This window comes from Hydra viridissima, unplaced genomic scaffold (assembly GCF_058129835.1).
Source record: "Hydra viridissima isolate aposymbiotic clone 2 unplaced genomic scaffold, HvirCarnegie_v1 scaffold_121, whole genome shotgun sequence".
Taxonomy (NCBI): Eukaryota; Metazoa; Cnidaria; class Hydrozoa; order Anthoathecata; family Hydridae; genus Hydra; species Hydra viridissima.
In genome coordinates, this window is record NW_028324387.1 from 1 (window position 1) to 21,058 (window position 21,058).

General features: G+C 27.5%; 1 protein-coding gene and 1 non-coding gene across 3 annotated transcripts; both read right to left on the reverse strand.

Moving 5' to 3' along the window:
- Positions 1-1,512: 1,512 nt before the first annotated feature.
- On the reverse strand, positions 1,513-1,584 carry Trnad-guc (transfer RNA aspartic acid (anticodon GUC)). The gene has a single exon. It is a non-coding gene; the product is annotated as a tRNA-Asp (tRNA).
- A 2,346-nt stretch (positions 1,585-3,930) lies between these two features.
- LOC145191585 (uncharacterized) lies at positions 3,931-19,589 on the reverse strand. 2 transcript variants are annotated; one of them, XM_090076087.1, is made up of 22 exons: positions 19,447-19,589; positions 19,188-19,229; positions 17,080-17,133; positions 15,875-15,990; positions 14,368-14,427; positions 13,520-13,587; positions 13,337-13,414; positions 13,102-13,216; positions 12,584-12,710; positions 9,347-9,430; positions 9,125-9,211; positions 8,924-9,005; positions 8,575-8,631; positions 8,223-8,344; positions 8,039-8,117; positions 6,495-7,274; positions 6,084-6,206; positions 5,787-5,980; positions 5,415-5,677; positions 5,179-5,300; positions 4,832-5,010; positions 3,931-4,492 (listed from the first exon to the last, which is right to left on the reverse strand). In XM_090076087.1, the coding sequence occupies exons 1-22, from the start codon at positions 19,530-19,532 to the stop codon at positions 4,057-4,059; spliced, it is 3,354 nt and encodes a 1,117-aa protein (XP_089932213.1). In that variant the 5' UTR covers positions 19,533-19,589; the 3' UTR covers positions 3,931-4,056. The 2 variants fall into 2 exon arrangements, with proteins under 2 accessions (XP_089932213.1, XP_089932212.1); XM_090076086.1 differs by having other exon boundaries at positions 5,415-5,680.
- Between the last annotated feature and the right edge of the window lie 1,469 nt (positions 19,590-21,058).

Consider the following 21,058-nt stretch of genomic DNA (forward strand, 5'->3'; position numbering starts at 1 on the left):
ACCACTAAATTTTCTAACTTTTTAAAATACTACCTCAAAAAAATTCAGTAACAAACATGTCTTGCCACAAAATAGTGATAGGCAATAGTTGGGTCTAAATAGGAGGGAATGTTTTGGAAAAGATGTAAAAGGATCTCAGATCAAGCCACCAAACTTTCCGTTAACACCCGAACACGCTCATCAAATACGCTACAGAAGCTCTTGCTGCCTACAAAAATATATTTTTTTTAAAAAATTATTTTTTAAATTAGATTTTAGGAAAAAATTTTTCGACACCTCAAAAGCATAATTTTGTTTTAATCATTGCGCAGAATAATTTGTACTTTATTCGTTATTATCCGTTTGTAACGAAAAAACCAAACCCTAATGCTTATTTAAAATTTTCGTTCCTTTGCATCAATTTCACTTAAATTGTTGTAAATTTTGTCAAGTAATTTTTTCTGACTTCTAGCTCTTTTTTAAAACTATGGTCCAATGTTATAAAACAGTTTACGATCGTAATACAATCTGACGCTTGAGGCCTAATTATGTATTTTTAAAAATGATTTTCGATTTTGATTAGTTTTCAAACTCTTATTTTATAAAAATTCTTCAATTTTAACATTTTATTAACTTATTGCGCCTACAAGCTATTATCGGATTGTGAAACAATCGTAAACTGTTTTATAACATTGGTCATATATCAGATATGTTCTTGTATGAGGCTATATTATTACAACATATTCGATATTAGCACTAGGGCATAAAATTTGCTTCATTTTCTTTCATTCGTAGTTTCGTGGTGCGAGCTGTATGAGCAGGAACCTCATCTTGCCACACTTTGTTTCTATATGCTGTTCGAATTTGTATTTCTCTTGTAACTCTGCGTTAGAATGATGGTTGATTTGACTTATTTTTGACGTATTTGCACGAACATAATTCCAGTAAAATAAAAACATCCTTAAATACCAATACCCCCTTCACCACCTTAAAACTTTAGTGTCGTAAAGCAATTGGTCTTCATTTCATTTTAGATTTTAAATCTTTTTACAAAAACCTTTTTTTTCCTTCGAAGTAACATACTTTACATTGCGAAAAATATTTTTTAAAAGCTTTTTCTTGCGTCTTTGAGTAGTGGCCTTACTCTTAATTTAATATTATCAATAACCTTTAACAGAATTATGTTTAAGAATTTAAGTATTTTTGTATCAAAACTATCTTTAATTAATTAAAAAAGCATTCCCCAAAGCATTTTTCTTCGATAAATTGAGTCTATTTAGAATTTTCTTGGAAAAACTGACAATATGAAAATATATTTTAAAGATAGTTTGCGACTTTCAAATTCTATTTTTAATTCTTTAGAACAGTAAACATCAACATTTTTTTTGCTAAATTTTAATGTGGATACTTTTTTCCCTGGCTAAAAGAAAAAGGTATAAAGGACTATAGGAAAAAGGTGCCTGACTAATAGGAAAAGATATTGCTAAATTTTAATGTGGGTACTTTTTTCCCTGACTAAAAGAAAAACGTATTCTCCCCGGCGGGGAATCGAACCCCGGTCTCCCGCGTGACAGGCGGGGATACTTACCACTATACTACCGAGGATGAAGCAAACTGATAATAATATTTTAGTTATTAATATCTAATTTCATTTATATCTTGATGATTATTCTAAAAATGGGAAGATAAAATTTATTTTTTGCGTTATTTTAACCCTTTCATGCTCCAAATATTGTCCCATAACTAAAAAAAATCCAAACTTTGTTTTTTTGAACCTCATTTATGCCAATATAACATACAAAAAAAAAAAAAAAAATTGGGAAAAAATGATGTGACGATATCATTTGAATTTATTGTTATAGAACAACACTGCCCGCCAATGGGTATTTTTAATAAATAAACAGTTTTGAGTTTTAGCAATATTAATTCTACACTACATTTGTTAAAACAGTAATAAAATTAAAATAACTAAACAGTTAAAGAGGGATGTTAACAACAGTCAAATAGGGATGCTGACAAGCAACAAAAAATAACTGGTAGTGGATTAAAACATTAACAACTATTGGTTGACTTCATGAAACTCATTAAAACAATTTCTTGCTTTTAAAAGACACAAGAATATCTTGCATTTCATGCATTGAATAAAAGTAAAACCATTTTCATACTGCCTACAACGACTTTGTTTCTCTTGAAATACTGGGAAATGGCTACACATATCAAATCTTATATCTTTATATATATATATATATATATATATATATATATATATATATATATATATATATATATATATATATATATATAGATATATATATATATATATATATATATATATATATATAAATCTTATATCTTATATCTTCAAGTAAAATCACTGTAGATGCACAAATCTTTTTCTATATTTGTATCGTCGAGATCACTATTATCATCGCTATCAACATCACTATCGTCTAAATCTATGACTAAAGTTTATTTAGAAACTAACTTTGTTATAACTTTTTGTGTGTGTTTAGAAGAATAAAAATTTTTTACCTGTCCCATTGTTTATTTTACTTTAAGTTCTGAATGTAAATAAGTTGCATCAAATTACACACACTCAAACACACACATACATAATATATATTTATGTGTGCATATAAACATCAACTAAGCACACCCAGTAAATAATATAGCGTTGTACTCAATATAACCATATGTAGCGTTTATAATCACATTCACAGTATATTATATTTACTAAAAAATAAAAATAAGAATAATGATGTTATAAATGATAATAACAATAACAATATTTTAATCTTTAAACTTGTTTTAACAATTAAATGATAAGAAAAAAATATTTTAATTAAAAAATCTTATTGCATAAAACAATTATATTAATGGACGGGATTTTATACCGTTGAAGCGAAGTGTTGTTGTGCAACAAATTAATTTTATTTATTAGATCAAAAAGGTATAAATAAACAAAAATATAAATGAGTAGTAAGAACAGTACTATGTTAAACTAACATTAATTTTTTTTTTCACAAGATCAGAATTGTAAATCCTTTAAATTAGTAGTATTCATTGTCTTCTTCGAGTACCGACTTCACCCATAAAAAATCATCTACAAAATATCAGTGGTACTCTGAAATTTTAAAGCAGACTTTTTCTACAGCCCTTTTCAACTTTCCTTTGCAAAATGATATTGTTTTCAATCGGTTAGGATGCACTATTTGAATTGGGGAAGGTTAGTTTAATTTGTTGTTATAAAACAACCCAGCGCATGAAAGGGTTAACAAGACAAAAATTTGTTAGGAACTAACTGTAGCAAGACTTTCGATAGAGGAATGAGAATTTTAATCGCTTTTACTAAATAGTAACAGCTTATCTATGCTCAAAGAAAATATTTAGAATATATTTTGAAACACTCATTGAGATGAAGATGAAGTATTTAGAGACTCCCTTTGCAAGCTTTTGGTTTCTGTGAGGGGAAATGGAATGTCAAGAGTTAAGTGATTCACATATAATCCATTAAATTCCTTGGTAAATGCTATGCAGCCTAACTCTTCCGAAATGTCTTTTCCTAGACGTCAACTTCATAACTTTTGTTTTCAAAAGATACATTCACATTAAACTTGCTAAATTTTATAACAAATTTGAAAAAAAAGGAAGGTGAATTATACTAAACCACTTAAGCATACCACAAAAACGAGCAACAAATTTCCTTTGTATTTTTCTGTAGAATGTAAATGTAAAAATAAAAATAAAATAACAGAGGTAAAAAAATAAAAACAGCCACGTTTTATTATCTAAAAAAAACTTAAATACTTGTATGTGCAGCAATATAATTTAATGATACTTTGCAGTGAAAACGTTAACAACTTAATCTCACATCAATGATCTTCTAAGATTACTTTGTTATTAATTTGTAACTACACGAACACGTGGTCTAAGAATATTTAAAAAACCCTATTTATTCTTGGTCACTCTTTTTTCATTTTTTAGTTTAAATTGACTATTTACTATCATAACATCTTTTTTTCTACATTTTATAAATTACTATTTACTTATATGCAAATAATCAAAAAATAAAATTTATCATAATAATTTAGGAAGATTTCTAATTTTTTTCATATCTAATATGTTTTCTTTTCCTGCGCAGTAAGATTTCTTTAATTCCTTATGAACTGTTTCGTTTGTATCGATCAAAGGTTTGTTTAAAGGTCTATTCAGCAAACCGATATTCTCTTCTTCGTTGAGCTGATATTTCTGGAGATACTTTTTCGAAGCTATACTCATATTGCAAGAGAAATTTACACTAGTTGTGTTACTTTCAACAACGCCTTCAAATGTCACTGTTTTGTTACGCAATTCGGTTCGTAAGTCAGTAACAGGGAAGTACTTTGCTGCTATAACATCAATATCAGTTTGTGAATACTCGTTAATTGTTTCATCAACGGACATAGACAAATAGTTAATTTTTGGATGATTGTGCACTACACCAGTTGATAAAGATCGCAGTCGGAATTCATATCTAAAACGTTTTAGATAAACATTATTTTTCGCTTTTATGGGTTTGAATGTTATTCTTATGAATACTCTTAAATATGGTTTAAAGTGCAAACTCTTGAGAATTTTAAAACCAACAAATGCATAGGTAGAATAAGCAATATTATAGTTTAAATTGCCAACTGCCGTGTTTTTTACAGCTTTGTTGGTAAGCTTAATTTAAGATTTAAGCAGGAAAACTGCTAAAAAGCCAACAAAATACAGATCCTGTATTTTTGTGATTTTCTAATACCCCTAAATATATTAAAAAAATTTTTTTTACGCATTTTGTTTTTCCTAAATCGAATCAAATATTAAAACTCACGGTTGATTAATGATCTTGCTTAACTGAGTTTCTGTAGCTAGTTTCACCATGTCAACTCTCGAAGATGCTGCGCATGAGATTACTTTATTCTGTTTAGATTTCTTGGGGGTGTCGTCAGATGATGAATTACTTGTCGATACTGAAATGTTTTGAGCGCTCATCATTTGTTGAACTTGATCCTAGAAAAAAACATGATTGTGAAAAATCCCTATTAAGAACACAGCCAAATACACATACTGCAAAAAGACGATGACAAAATCATACACACGGATACAGAAAAAATATAATCAATGAATCATGTAAACACCGAAGATCACACGAAGATACACACCAAAAAATTATATTACCATCATTTGAGAGTAGAAGTGATGATTGTAAGATTCCCTTTCTTTTTTACTTTCATCGGTCGCTTGTTTTTTTGCAGCATTTACTTTCTCTTGCTCTTCAATTAACATACTTGCACTTTCACCTTGTAAATTTGATCAAAATCAAGCTTTAAACTGAGATAAAATTTTTTTTAGTTTCTTGAAAATCGTGAAGTCGCACCTATTTATTCAATAAAGAAAAATCATATTAAACTCACCTAGCATTGGACTTCGATTCCACTCATCATTATTTTGTATATTTGGGGTAATACAGCTGCCTTGTCCATCATCAAAAACAGGAAGGTCAACAGCATGCAATGAAGATGCAAGTGTCTCAGCAGAAGTATTAGTACCATTTAAAGATACTTTTATATCATCTTTTTTAAGTTCAGACAGATCAGGCGATAAAAATACAGAATCATTGTTCAGCGATGAATTACTCTTACCATTTAATGTATTTTGATTTCTCAACTTTTGTTTTCTGCTGGAAAGAATGAATAAACATAACTTGATAGAACTCAATAACTTCAAATAACTTTATTATACCTCACTGTTGCAAAATCAAAAATAATCCAAAACAACATTTATACCTTGTGCAATGGTGACAAGATTGGCAAATACTCTTTTTTTTATCACTAACACTGGGTGTGTGGTCAAAAATCAAACTGTTTCCGGTATTTGTTGCAGTTGATATTTTTTCAGGCGATGCCATGTTGCATTGGACACCAATATTTTCAATAGCACTAGCAGATTTTAAGGGAGTAGTTTCTAAAAACAGCTGCAACTGAAAGTAAGAAGAAGATGTTTTTATGGTAGGTTTAATTCTATTCTATTTTTTTGTTTGTTTTCATTTTTAAAAAACACTTAAATTAAAAAAAAACTGTTACCTTTTTTTGTATTTTATCCAACTGTTCCTGCTGTTTCAATTGGACTGCTTTTATTGTATCTTCAGCATCAAAATTTTTTTTTGCAGTTTCTTGTGATTTTTCATGGTTCAAGAAGAAATTCAACTAAAAAATATTTATCTATCTAAAAGTTTTTACACAACTTCTTGCTCTTACAAAAGCTCCATAAAAACAATTAGTTATAAAATACTTAGTAGAATATTTATGTGGATTCTACAACATTAAAACATTAAGTTTTAATGTAAGCATTAATATCTGTGTTTTTTGAATACTTTGGTAGTGTGTTAAAGGTGGCCCAAAAGTTTCTGACTCCCGTATTTTTCTAATTAAGTATTTAACTAAATATTTCAACTTGTGCATCTAAAACCTTCTAAGAATGTTAAAAAGACTTACCTGTGACTGCAAATCAGCCAACTGCTTTTGTTGTGCAATAATCAACTCTAGTAGTAAGCCATTGTCTGTGTCCTTTTGCTTAAAACCATCATGATGATTATTGATGAGATCTTTTTTATTATCAGATGGAGAGAAATACTTTTCAGAGATGCTTGGAGCTATATTGACTTGCATTTTAGCATCTTTGTAATTTCTTTTATCTGAACTAAGATTGTTAACAGAAATACAATCCATTTCACTATCACCATTATTATTTATCAAAATATTTGGTTCAGTAAAACTTTTATTTTTATCATCAAATATAAAACTTTTATCATCAGCTAGATTTACATAGTTCTTTGAAGTATATTCAATGACTTTTCCTGTGTATGGTGTGTTGTTCAATGGGTGAAAAAGCACTGGCAGCTTAACAGAACTTTCATATTCTGATAGCAATGCTGTGAAATCAACTTCAACATTTTTGTACTTTTGTTCATTAAAATCTTTGGTTTCATTTTTTTTTGTTTCCTTGTTCTTAAACTTTATAGCAAGATTAAGTTTTTTATCGCAAAGCATTTTATCATCTATTTTTGGATGCTTACTCATATTAATGCGAGCTAAGCTGGCTTTTGTCTGTCGAGGCAAAACGCTTGTCTTTTTGTCAATTAAACTTTTATTGCCTGTGGATTGATTTTCTGAAGTTGTTATATGAATATCCAAAGTGTCTTTTTTTTGATCTTCAATAAGTGATGAATCACAAAGAGAGAGATCTGGAACTGATGGAGTAATTGAACGTTGAATCTATAAAGAAAATCAAACCAATTGTAATAAAATTTGTTTTCTAATAAATGTTTGAACTCTTTTTTTTATTATTTAATCATTGAATCTTTATTTAAGATTTTGATCTTCATTTAAGTAAAATATTCACCTGAATAACCACATTCTTAAACAGCCACCCATCAATCAATTACATAAATATACATAACAAATATAACACATTATCTTATACAGTTCCACAACTTTTTCACATAGAAATCCCTTTCCCATTTTTGGGTTAATCTTAACATAAACATTTGAACAAATATTTCTTTAAATATTGCAAACAACAAATAATAAGAACGTTAAAACATTAAATTATTGTACTTTAAGTTTAAATTGTATATCATTTTTTAAAAATATCAAGAATCTGCAAAATAAAATTTACAAACATAGAAGTTTGATCACTTTAAAATGCACTCTAAAACAATTTTGATGTTAGCTTAAAAAAGTTGAGATGTTGATTGAAAATCACAGCAAAATTTAATCTAACAAAACAATATCTTGACTATAATTTAGATTATCTTATACATTATAACCTACAATGAATGATAGTTTTTTAAAATTTATGATGGATTGATGCCAACACCCAGAACCTTGTTAAGCACCCAAGATGTGTTAAGTTTTCTTTATTTTAGAACTGTTGTTTAGAAATTTAAAAAAAAAAATTATGAAAACACATTAGCAAAACAAAGTGCAATATGTATTTCAAGTCGTACATTGTGACATCACATTATTTATCAGATTACCTGTAAAGTATGAGGAACTGGAGATAAAAATGGAAGAGAATCATCTAATGGATTGCTTTGATGTAACTTGCTAACAACACTAAAAATAATAACACAACAATAAAACTGATTCATTTGTGAAAATATAAAAAAAAATGCAAAAGATTGTTGAAAAATTAAACTAATTGCTAACTACTTTGGTTACCTCTCTTCTGTGATAACAGAATTGAAGTTTGAAAGAGCTTTTAAGAGGTTCTGTACATCTAAACCACTCTTAGATGATTTTAAATCAAACTGAAATTCACTATCTGCTGTATGTTCATGTACCTTTATAAACAATTTTTAATTTTTAACTATAATTCAGATGATTGAAAAAGAAAATATTAACTGTAAAGTAAATCAATAAATGCAAGTTGAACAATAATCATTTTATTTTGCACAATAATCATCAGAAATATTTTTAAGAAACATTTTTATATTAAAAACTTAATTAGCAATAATATGTTAAATATATGCCAAAAACAAAGGCTTTTTGTCAAATATTAATCTAACAAAACCTCAATTTGAACTCCTTCACAAAAATTCATCAATTGAAACCCATTGCCATTGCTTTCCTGAATATTTTTAAAAAAAGTTTTTTTAAACAATAAACATAAAGCAAGCTAAGAAATTCAATTGTTATTTTATCATCTCTAAAATGAGATTTAAGATATGAAATAAATTTACTCAATAAAAACTCAAAGTAAAATAGAAAAAATGTCTGACTGAAAGAGATGCTCAATGAAAATAGTAAACTAGCATTTCATTTTATTGGATTTGCTAGACTTGTAGTAATTTACAAAAGTTTAAATAAATATTTAAACTTCTAAGAAAGAACATTAAAAAACAAAAAAAGTAAACTATTACCTGCGAAAATTCAAAAAATTGGGGTTCGACAGAATGAGATGCAAACAAAACCAAAAGATAGCTACATTTAGGAGCATTAACTCTAAATACAAAATAAAAAAACATTTTTCAAAATTAAAGATCTAATCATTTTGATAACTGTTTCACTCTTTAAAGATTTACTATTTTTTTTTTTGAAACAATACCAAATAGTCAACTTGCCTTTCAACTATTTCTTTACTGTAAATAAATCTCAAAAGAGAAGCCAGTACCATATGATCTGTAAAATTAGTCACCCCACTTAACCAACTAAGAAAGAAAAAAATATGTAAAAAATATCTCAAAAAACAGGCAAAGTTTTTTATATTTAACTAAACATACATATAGAATAGATGAAAATTATAAAATGCAACAAAATCAAGAAAAGTATATCTAGAAACTTACACTCCCACTAAGGGTAGAGAGTAACCCTTTGGATCAGTTTCTACCAAGAGTAATAATTTGCGTGTTTGATCCATTGTTATAAACCTAGGACCAAAGAAACGAATTTTTACTAATTTTAATAGTAAAAGAATCAGAAACCAAGTTTTGTACTATTACTAGTCTTCTACACTGTAATAATTTATTGTTCTACAAAGTAATATATTATTATGTTACAAGATATAACCAGATCATACCTTGTAACAAAATAATCTATTACTGTGTAATATAATCAATTACTGTGTGGAAAATAGTATTTAAAATATTTCATATCCAAGTTCAAGTGATAGGACGTAGTTAACAAGACATGTAATTAATTAGCTAATTAATTAGAAAATCTACTGACTCTAATTCCAACTAAATAACTTTTACAGGAAGCCAATTATAGTTCTAATTAATTAGCATTTCTTCCTGATTCTAATCAGAAATTTCTAATTAGATATGCTATTAGAAATGTATGGAATTAATCAAATATGAAATTAATGTTTAAATAATTTATGCTAAAAGAAACTTTAACCTTAGTTATAGGTTTTACAGTTTTAACTTTAATTTTAGCGGCTTATAACAATTGATGAAGTGGTGGATTTATAAATTACATCTTGTTAGCAAAAAGCAGGTAATATTATCATTGCTGTAGGTTGAAAGCATATTGACTGACATTTTAAAAAAAGTTTACCAAAAGTTGAAAATTATGTGCATACTGCAAAAAATGTGGCAAAAAAATTAAATGCAATTGTAAACAAACTCAAGTGGCATCAAATTTCATTTGCCACTTTTACATTGCGTTTGTAATTTTTAAAATATGTTCTGTTGAAATAAAACAAAGTTATTTTATATTTAACTGACATAAACTTTAAACCATTGCTAAAAAAACAGTTTTTACCATATATTAGACATAAAGATAGTAATAAAAAAAATGTTATGATTATTTAAAGTTATTATGCATTATATGAAAATATATTAAAATATGCATTGATTATACATCCATCATCTGATTACATGATTCAGGAGTGTACTCAGAATTTTTTTGTTTTTGAGGTAACTTTCAGGCAATTGAAAACTGTTAGTTTTTTAGCATTAATACTTGTGTCAAAAATGATGTTTTGCACAAAATCACAAAGATTGGAGCTTTGGAATAAAACAATCCCTAAATTTGTACGAGATCAAAATTCATAGACAGTTGAATTTCAAATTTTATTAATTTATACAATCTTGGTTTAAAAGTTATGAACATGCAAGTTTACATGGTCATAACCTTTAATAAGTCAAGAGGTTTTAAAAAAAAATTGAAATCATAACCCCCCTCCTCCCCATCCCTGCCTCATTTAATGCTTTTTCAAATATGCCTTACATATCAAGAATGGGAGAGTCTCAAACAAAGTTAGGAGTTGAAAGGTTAAAGTTTTTTTTGATAAGTTAAGAGACAAAAAAACCAAGAAGATGGACTCTTGTGCAATTAACTAACATAATATCTTTCATATTGTTACATCCCTTTTATACTTGTTTATGAAAATGCATAGGATCTGGGACATTGAATTCAAACAACTTTTGTTGATAAGCATTATGATCATTTATATCACAACTGTTTAATAGTTTATAAATAAACATTTATTTTATTTAAAAAAATCAAAAAATTTTTTCACTAATTTGCCTGCTGTGTAAAATTAAATGGACATAATCTTAACATTTCATTTTTCTAATAATAATTTTTTTTCACTAGCAGTGCTTACTGAGGTTTCAACTTTGAAATTCAACAAAGTAAAAAAAAATAGCAATATAAAAACTTGGCTGCAACTTACTGGCTGCAATAATATAGATCCAGTGAATGGAATACTTTTAATCTCCAAACAGTATAAGAGAAAAGCTCAGCTTTGTAATGTTGGTGTGTAAATGTAATGTTAGTGGACAGAGACTTTTGAGATTCAAATAGTAAAAGTGGCTGCATTCCAGTTTTTTAAGGCTTTTTCTCAAAACTCTGAAGAGAAATAGCCTAAGACAACTATAAGAAGCAAAATAAAAACAAATTCATTCAGATAAAGGTAGAAATAATGACAGAAACATGCCCGTGACTTCAAAAAATACTCTAGTGACAGAATTGACAAAAAGAATTTAACTCAAGTTGAGAAATTTTATAGAAAACTAAAGCTAGAAGTGAAGGATGCCATTCCAAATTATCCTAAAATAATTCAAGATACAGCCAGTTACAGCATCTAGTTTTTTGACATTATCTTTTTTCCAAATCCTGGACCAACTAGTAACTAAGAATAGTTAAAACTTGAGTTGATTTTCTGAAAAATTAATACGGAGTCTGGACTCAGCTGTTTTTCCTGTGAAGCCTTTTTTTTTTTGCTTACAAATGTATATCCAGTGGATATTTAGTCCAGTTGCAAGATGCATGGATATTTTGGAATGTGCATGTCCTTTATAACTTGGTCACTTTTGCAAACAAGGATAATTTCAAAAGTGTATTGGATTGCACACTGTAGACAATATAGTGGCAATATAAAGAACTTTGGTAATTGAGTTTGAAGTGGTAGCAATATAGCTAGATGTAATGGTCACAGACAATGCAGTAAACATTAAAATTTTTTAAAAATGAATTAGTCAATTATGATTAAGGCACCATAAAACAAAACTATTGAAAACGGAACTATTGGAGAAAAATTAAGTTAATTGGAAACAAGTAAAGGAAGTAATTGTGATTAAGTTCCCAAAAATTTACAGTTGAGCAGCACATACCCTACACTAGTGGTCAATGATGGCTTGAAGAAGGGAAAAGATCAACTTAAAACTTTTTATGCTAAATGCAATATATTGGTTCTAAGTATGCATAAACTGTGCAAATTAAAAAAATTAATGAAAAGAGATGTAGGACATAAAATTTGTACAGCAAATGCAACTAGATGGAACAGTAAGCTCTTGATGATTGAAGCTATCATTAATCTTAAGAAAGACAACAGAAGCATCCTAGTGAGCATAGCTTATTAAGTTCGAGCAGTAACAATTTCAGGAAATTAATAAAATGCTGTTATATTCTATTTCTAGTTATGAATTCTAATTCTTATTACTTAACTAATTCAAATTAATTAGAAAATAAACTAATTATTCTGATTACTACAAAACTCAAAACCATCTTAAAATTCCCATTTAAAAGTTTGCTTTATCATCATACAACAAATACTGATATAGTGGAACTCTCACCCTGTTTGCACACGCAAGTATTTATCACCCAAAGTTCCACATAAGTTGCGAGCCAATGCAGTTTGTATAATAGGTATTGAATTTATAGATTGAACTGAGAAAACATCAGCGCTTGTTATACAACTACCTAAAAGAATTATGAATGATACATTCTTCCAACTAAATATTGATTGACAAAAGCTGACTACAAACAATGATTACACTGTAGATGCAAGTATAACTAAATCCGTTTTTAAGACTAAACCAGCAATCCTTTACTAATTATGTTTATATACATAAATTACATATTTTCCTAAATTTAGTAGAGTTTTGTAGAGATATTAAATAATGAAACCAGTTGTTTAAAGTGCTTCTCATTTTAAAGCAAAATTGAAGCAAAATTAGTAAAATTAAAGCAAAAGTAGAAAGGTAATGCTTTAACCCTTCAAATGAAAATAAATGCCATGATTATATTTAAAACAAGTGTAAGTTTTTAGTGCTAAACTAATTATGATGGATAGAAGCAAAAACCTACTTACAAGAAATAAATGCTATAATGTCATTTTCTTCAGCATGAAAACAGCACTTCATTTTTATTGAAATTAAATTAGAAACATCCAGTTTCTCTTTACGAGAAAACCAACTTTTAATAGACTAAACAGAGAATAATTGGAAATATGGTGTAGACTGTTAAGTTAGGCAAACAGTTTTTTAAAAAGAAAGAATAAGAGCTTATACTGCTGAGCCAATATAAATCAAACACATCTATCTTACTAAAATTGACTTTTCAACATCTTCCACAGAATGCGTTTCAGTTGTCTCCTGGTCTTTATATGCTAATCTGTGACACAACTAAGAAGTGTTACAAAAAATGAATTAAAATAGAAATATGAATACTTAAACATCAGCAATATATATTTAAACTTATGTATAAGTAAAACCAGCAAAAACTCTTACGTTCACAGGAATACATAAATTTCCTGGCAATATTGAAGTTGGTATTCGAACATTTTTAGAAGTAGCTTCTAAAGAAAAATTTTTTTCCAATTTTAGCTTCAAATTAAGTTAAAAACAAAAAAATTAACTATAAATAGAGTAAAAATACCTTTAGTAAGTAGATCTAAAATGAATAAGAAATGAATGAAACAATGGCAAATAATACAATGTGAGAAACATTCTGAGTGCAGACCAAACAAGAACAATATTGGTAAGGGATAATTAATAATGATTGGGCTTTAAATACTGTTTAACAAGCTGGAGAAAAAAAATGTAAAGTAAAGAAAAACTTCATATAAATAAGAAAGGAATATAACTTTAACCTAAGTTTTGCACTATTGATCTAAGATTCCATCAAACTTTAAGAATAAAGCCAATTGCTAAAAGTCTTAAAAGTTTTTGTGTAGTGTTTTATTACAAACTTTAGATGACAGATTTTTTAATTAAATTTATTTAATTTGAATAAGATTTCAAAACAAGTGTTTTTGTAAAAATATAAAAGCAAAATCTAAATTTTCAAAAATCTAACTCACCATATATTTCAGAAAAAACCTAGTGCCTAAATTTTAACAGATTTCTTTTAAAAATTTGACATTTGACTAAAAAACACAACCTTAAAAATACTGTGTTGATACTGGTTTCTCAAGAAATAATCCAAGTTTATATTTCAATTAAAAGAAAAATTATAATCTGTGTTTAGAATCCATAAAAAACAAACACCATAGATGAATTTGTTTCCTGAATTAAATTTAGAAAAATTTAAAGAATTATATTATAAAACCATTTGAAAGTTATATTATTAAGCATACCAATAGTTATTTGACCATCTCTTCCAGGATCAAATCGATCAACATGAATTAACAGAGGACCTTCAAAGACAAAAAGAAAAAGGTTACAATGCAACATCAAATAAAACAGCTAATTAGATCTTAAGCTTTAAACTTAAGAACATTATAAAATGATTTAAAAAAAAACAACATCATTTCCAACAAAATATTTACAAATGTAATACAGGGTAAATTTGACATTACTTTTAATAATAAAAAGTACATAAAATAAAAATTCAAACACTACAACAAAGTATGTAAACATATTTCCATTACAAAATACAATGAATTTAAACTTAACTAATGTTTGTATGAATGAAATTAAAGAATGTTTGTAATAGGCTATTAATTACTTATGCGATAAGGAAATCAGTGAGTATGGTGGAGACTATGTTAGAATGGTGTTTACAGAGGCTTAAAGCATACTTTACCATACTTAAAGCATACTTACCATACTTAAAGCATACTTTATGGCAACTTAACAGCTCCAGGAATAATTACAATTTAACTTAACAATACTTTAAACTTATTTTAGTAAAACTAAAGAAAGCATTAATGTAAAAGTAAACTAAATAAAATAAATGTAAAATTGAAAGGAATAGTATCATATGTCTAAAAATTAAAATTTTTCAGTGTTCATAAATTACTAGACAATATACCATAATATGACATCTTACATCTTCATAGAAGAAATTCTCACCCATATCCTTACCCATATCTCACCCTGTCCACCATAAACATTGTTGCACAGATTAAGTGAACCATAAAATCAACTGTTTAATGGCTGTTTATTTAGTTAACTCATTTGATAGCAATTAGCAATGGCTGTTTTATTTACAGCTTCAAGCCATTTGAAGCTGTAAGTATGAGGAGTAAACTCATGTCAATGCTTCCTATTTTATGGCATATCTATGATAAATGAATAGACAGCAAATAAACAATACCTTAATTGATATTGGATGGAACACTAGGTACATATTCTGCAACCTTCAACATTTTGGCAAAACCTGTTCTTACATTATAACAAAAATACTTGTGGAAATATATGGCTAATTTACTTAGATATTCAAAAATATTTTTTATGCTTATTTTGCTTGGCATATGTATATAGTGGATAGAAGTTGTGCTACTTATAACTTTGTGATGGCATTTATGTCATACATGCTGATTTGACATTATCAATTAATTACAACTATGCATGAATTAATGTCACCCCATAATGCAGCAGCATTGCCTTTTTAAGGAAATTGAATAAATGAACAAAAGTTTCAGTATAATTCACTCTGGTAATAATTCTCTAAAATAATGAAGGCGAATAAAATGCAGAGTGACCAACAAAACTGAATAAGTTGAGAACTTTTTAATCTGATTAGAATTAAAATGTATCAAAATTACCCAGAGTTCTCTCATAAAAACAATTTAAAATGATCAAGACCAATTGATTTAGTTGCATTCTAAACACATTTAATAAACCACTTTAAAATCTTACCATTATTTTGAGACATTACATCCCCGATAAAGAATCCCATAAAGTTATTTCCATGTAACTGCAACTGTTTATAAGCAAGCTTAAGAGTTCTTTGGTCAATGATAAAACTCCATTTTCTATAAAGAAAAGAAAAATTCCTAAAGTTTGAAGCTTTGTTAACTAACATAAGTATATTAGCCAAAAATGATGCTAAGATAACTTTATTTGCAATCAATGTCATTTGTATTCTAATCACTACATTTGTTCCAAAACTAAGAGATTTAATGTATTTAATATTTTCAGTAAAAACTTGAATTTTAAAGATTTTTTGTTTATTCTAAATTTTGCAATTTCTTAACTTTTTATAAATTTATGATATTTTTTTTATTTAATGAAATATTTTATATTTCTAACTTAGTATATTACTTGCTATACTGCAATATAAAAAATATCATCAAAGTTGAGTTTTAAACCCTTTTGTAGGTAGTAGCCTTTTTTTCAAAAAAAACTTTTAAAAATTCCAAATAATTTGAAATAATGTAATCTTAAAGATAAAGGATTTTTTCATGAAAAGTTAAATCCTGAATTTTGATAAAAAGATTTAGCTAGAATGGAGTCAAAGCATCTTAATAGTTCCCTAAAGTAGATACCTAATAACCTTGTCAGCTGTTAAACATTCATTTAACAGACTGCTAGATCATAGGTATTTACTCTATGGAACTGAGCCGAGTTTTAAGCTTAATTTGCAGACTTAATTTGAAAGCCCCATGGTTTCTTAAGATAGGTTTGCAGTAGACAATGAGGAACTGATGAGACAAGAGTAGACATAAAGAAAGACTGAGTCATAGCAATCCAGTCAAAAGCCCCTAATTTTTTTGTGTGTTTTCCTGATCTCATAGATCCAGAAATCTGAGTACTATTTTATTGATACCATTTAAGTTTAAAAAGAGGATGTATATGGTTGGGGTAGTAAAGGAGCAGGAGAAAAAATTGCTTAACAAAAAAATTGTAATAGAAAAAGAAAACTGATAAAGAAGAGATGATTGATTCAAGATTTTATTGATACTTAAATAATCTTTTTTTTCTTCATGTAGTCATTAGAATAGAAATGACATTAATTGCAAAGAAAGTTATCTTAAGAGTTAACTTAAGTTAAAAACTTGGCTAAAATAAACATCTCTCGTTAAATAATATGTATGTTTAAATTTGAAGTGGTAAATAAGTACTCCAATGGTCCAGAGAAATTTATTGATGCCGGATTACTCAAAGGTGTGCGATTCCTAGAAAGTAATAAAAAAAAAAGAAATAAAGTCGTTCACATTTTATTATTTATGCATACACAACAACAAACATATATAACACACATACATAATAATACATGTACATAATAATGCATATGCATAATTCAATTCCATCTGGATGAGACTAGTTTAATTTGAATTAAAAGTTTGTAAAAACTTTTAATTCAAAATAAACTAGTCAACTGATACTATTCCTAAAAGTTTAATTAACATTATTTGTCACTTTCAAGTGACAAAAAAATGTTAAATATATGAATAAAAGTTTATATTTACTTCAAACAAAAAAGCAATAAAAACAGAAAAAGAAATTAGTTTACAGGAGAAGTAAGAGCCAAAACTCAAGAAAATATAGAAATTAAATTGAAAAGTTTAGCAAGTTGAATTAGTAACCAAATTTTATAAATGTAACTTTTTTCAAATGAAGAAAAAAAAGGTTACATTTATAAAGTTTTTTTGTTGTTGCTAGATGCACAAAGTTTTGAATAAATAATCTCAATTTTAAATATGTAACAACTTTTCATAAATATCTTCAAATCTTTCAAAAGGGATAATTAATATCACATACATAGATAAAACCAAAGTTAAAGTATTTAATGCAACTATAAAAAGGATGTAAGTTTAAGGGATATTTAACAGCATATTTTAAAGAAAAAGTCCTAGGAATCAATTCTTTTATTAAATTTTTGGAATATTTCTCAGTTTGATAAAGCAATAGTTTTACATAAGTTCTTATTCAAGACAGAGAGCAGTTTTGCCCTTTAGCTGAACATTGAGCCTGGAGTTGATAGGAGATAACACTTTCATAGTTCAGACACACACACACACACACACACACACACACACACACACACACACACACACACACACACACACACACACACACACACACACACACACACACACACACACACACACACACATACACACACACACAACAAAATTGAATATGACATTATGATAAAATATATTTTATGATGTGAATAAACCTTTATTAAAAAGATACATTTATCAAGATTTTGTTTCAGATTGTATATCTAATTGATTAAGCATGCCAAGGTCCAAAGGAGTATTGTACATAACTGCATTTCAACAAGGCCATACTGTTGCTCAACATGAAGGTGGACTTAATCAGTGAAAAATATCAGAAAAACCCTCAATCCCAACTTCTACTTTTAATAGATTGATTGTGCAATTTACTAAGAAGAGGAAGGAATGCACATCAACACACTCAAGTCTTCTTGGACCTTCTGACAGAACTTTGCCTCTTATTAAGAGAAATGTTGAAGATGATGCATATTGCAAGACCTTAGACATAGGAACACAAACTGGAGTCAGTCCCAGAACAGCTGTTAGGTATCTATATAAGCTTGGCTACTATGAAAGAGCTGCAAGAAAGAAGCTACTTCTTCATCCAGCCAATATCAAGTGGAGAGGCCTATGGAACTTTGGAACTCGACCATATTCTCTGATGAGTCATGATTTGTATTAATCTCAAATAGTGGAAGGTTGTGTGACAAAGTTACCTGATATGAACCCTATTGCACATCATGAGGTCGTATTAGAATGAAAACTTCACAAAAAGAATTAAAAAAACCCTCATTATTTCAGAATATTTAAAAATTGAATGAAACATATCAAGAAATTCCTCAAGATGATATTTGTGAATTAATTTCTACCATGCCTAAAAGGGTTCTAGCATTGAAAAATGCAATCATGATGATAAATGATTATTAATTATTCACATTACAAAGATTTTAAAACTTTTTTATTGTATGTATGTATGTATGTATGTATGTATGTATGTATGTATGTATGTATGTATGTATGTATGCATGTATGTATGTATGTATGTATGTATGTATGTATGTATGTATGTATGTATGTATGTATGTATGTATGTATGTATGTATGTATGTATGTATGTATGTATGTATGTATGCATGTATGTATATATGTATGTATATATGTATTAATTATGCATAGTATATATGAACCTATACTAGATATGTTAATTGATAAACATGTAAACATACCACAGTACTTCTTTAACAGCAGGAAATCTAAGTTTTGGTGAGCTGAAAATATCAAAAAATTACAAAGTGAAAAACTTTAAAAATAAAGCAATCATATAATTTTAACAAATACTTTTGTTAAAATATTAATGTAGAAATGCTTCATTCTGACTTTGCTTCAATTAAATTTTTGGAATATGTTAACACAAGTAGATTAACATACGTCTTAATACAAGTAGAAGTAATTAATTTCATATTATAAAGCTAAATAATTACTCACTGTTGAGTTCTCTCAGACAAAGTTTGATATCTAACATGAGATTCTTCCATATTTATTTTTAAAGGAGCTATGTCAAAAGAGTTCATTTATCAAGTCTCTAAAAAAATATTTTTTACTTATATGTTTATACTAATACATGTATATTTGAGGCAAAGATATAAATAGCAATATACCGCAAGAATCCTAGTATTAAACAAGATAAACATTACCAGTTCATATGTATATAAACATAATAATGCAATTAAATATTTTTCAATACCACTTTTAACTGTCTTTTTGTTAAAAATCTATTTTACTTTTATAGGTTTTTTAAAAAAAGTTTCGTCATTGAGCTAAATTAACTAAACTAAATTGAATTAAATTAACTAATAAACTAAATAAAACTATGTAACTAAACTGAATTGTACAGAATTAGGTTAGCTATTGTTTAGCATAGGTATGGGCTGAAGAAATTGAATAGGTATCGGCTGAAGAAATTTGTCTTTGGAGTATTTAAAAATAAGATAGAAAGATTTCATATCTTTTTACAAGTACTTTAATCATGAGTTGAGTGTACTTTTTAAAAAAAGATTAAATGAATGAAGAACAATCCTTTCTATTAATTTTTAACAAATATACGTAAAAAACCAACGCGCCAAATATTGTTAGTAAACAAAACAGGAACCGTAAATTACAAAATCTTTTTTAAAGTTTTTTTCTTTAAGTTTTTTTTAAATGCCGGTTTTTCCGGTTCTAATCAAAGACCAAGTGATTAAGTAATAACTTTTTGTTGCCTTAGTCTAAATAATAGTACATTTATCTAACCCAAGATCCTGTACCTATGTAATTTTAAAGAATGTTATCTCGGGGGTTATATATATTTACATGAACAAGGAAAAAGAGATCACCATAACGCATATTATGATGATTAGAAAAAAGAGTGACAAAAATTCAATTTATTATTAATGATGGATCAAGTTATAATTTCAAAATAAAAAAAGATTTTTTGTCTATAACATGATCTTAGTCTCTTATATTATCTCTATCATTAAACAAAAACCTTTAAAAATTACAAATACTAGTTATTAAAAAAAGCAGTATACTTTGGAGCAGTCAACTTGGTATACTTGGGACAACTGGGGTTACTTCAGACGAAAAAGTTAATTATAGGGTTGTCAAACATGCTAAAACTAAAATAAATTTTTCGTCCCAAGTTAACCCTGCGGTCCTAAGTATATCCAGTTGACGGTATAAGATAGTTAGGGTATATTAAAGTAGTACTTAACAGCAGCACAGTGATTTTTAACTTTTTAATTTTTTAAATTATAAATTTTTGACACTGTTAGGATTTCTACAATAAAAATTGGCATTAAAAAGTTAGTTATTAAAAACGTACATATTACATAACAATTTTACTAAACCAATATTATATCCCTTAAGTGATAGGTGTAGATGATTGTGGAATTAATATTTCTGTAAATCGGGATGTTAAACAATATTGGTATAAACCGTTTATTCCGATATTGTTTTCATTTAGGGAAAAAAGTTGTCTCTTATAAAAAGTTTTGTCCCATTTTATAGGTCTTTTGATCAAATTCACTTACAATTTACATAACTTAACCTAGTTCTTGTT

Coding starts and splice junctions, on each gene's coding strand:
- LOC145191585 (XM_090076086.1), bottom strand. CDS start 19,532: ATGAACTCTTTTGACATAGCTCCTTTAAAAATAAATATGGAAGAATCT. Junction 17,134..19,187: donor GCTGTTAAAGAAGTACTGTG/GTATGTTTACAT, acceptor ATTACTTTCTAG/GAATCGCACACCTTTGAGTA. Junction 9,431..12,583: donor TACTTGCGTGTGCAAACAGG/GTGAGAGTTCCA, acceptor CTTTGGTCCTAG/GTTTATAACAATGGATCAAA.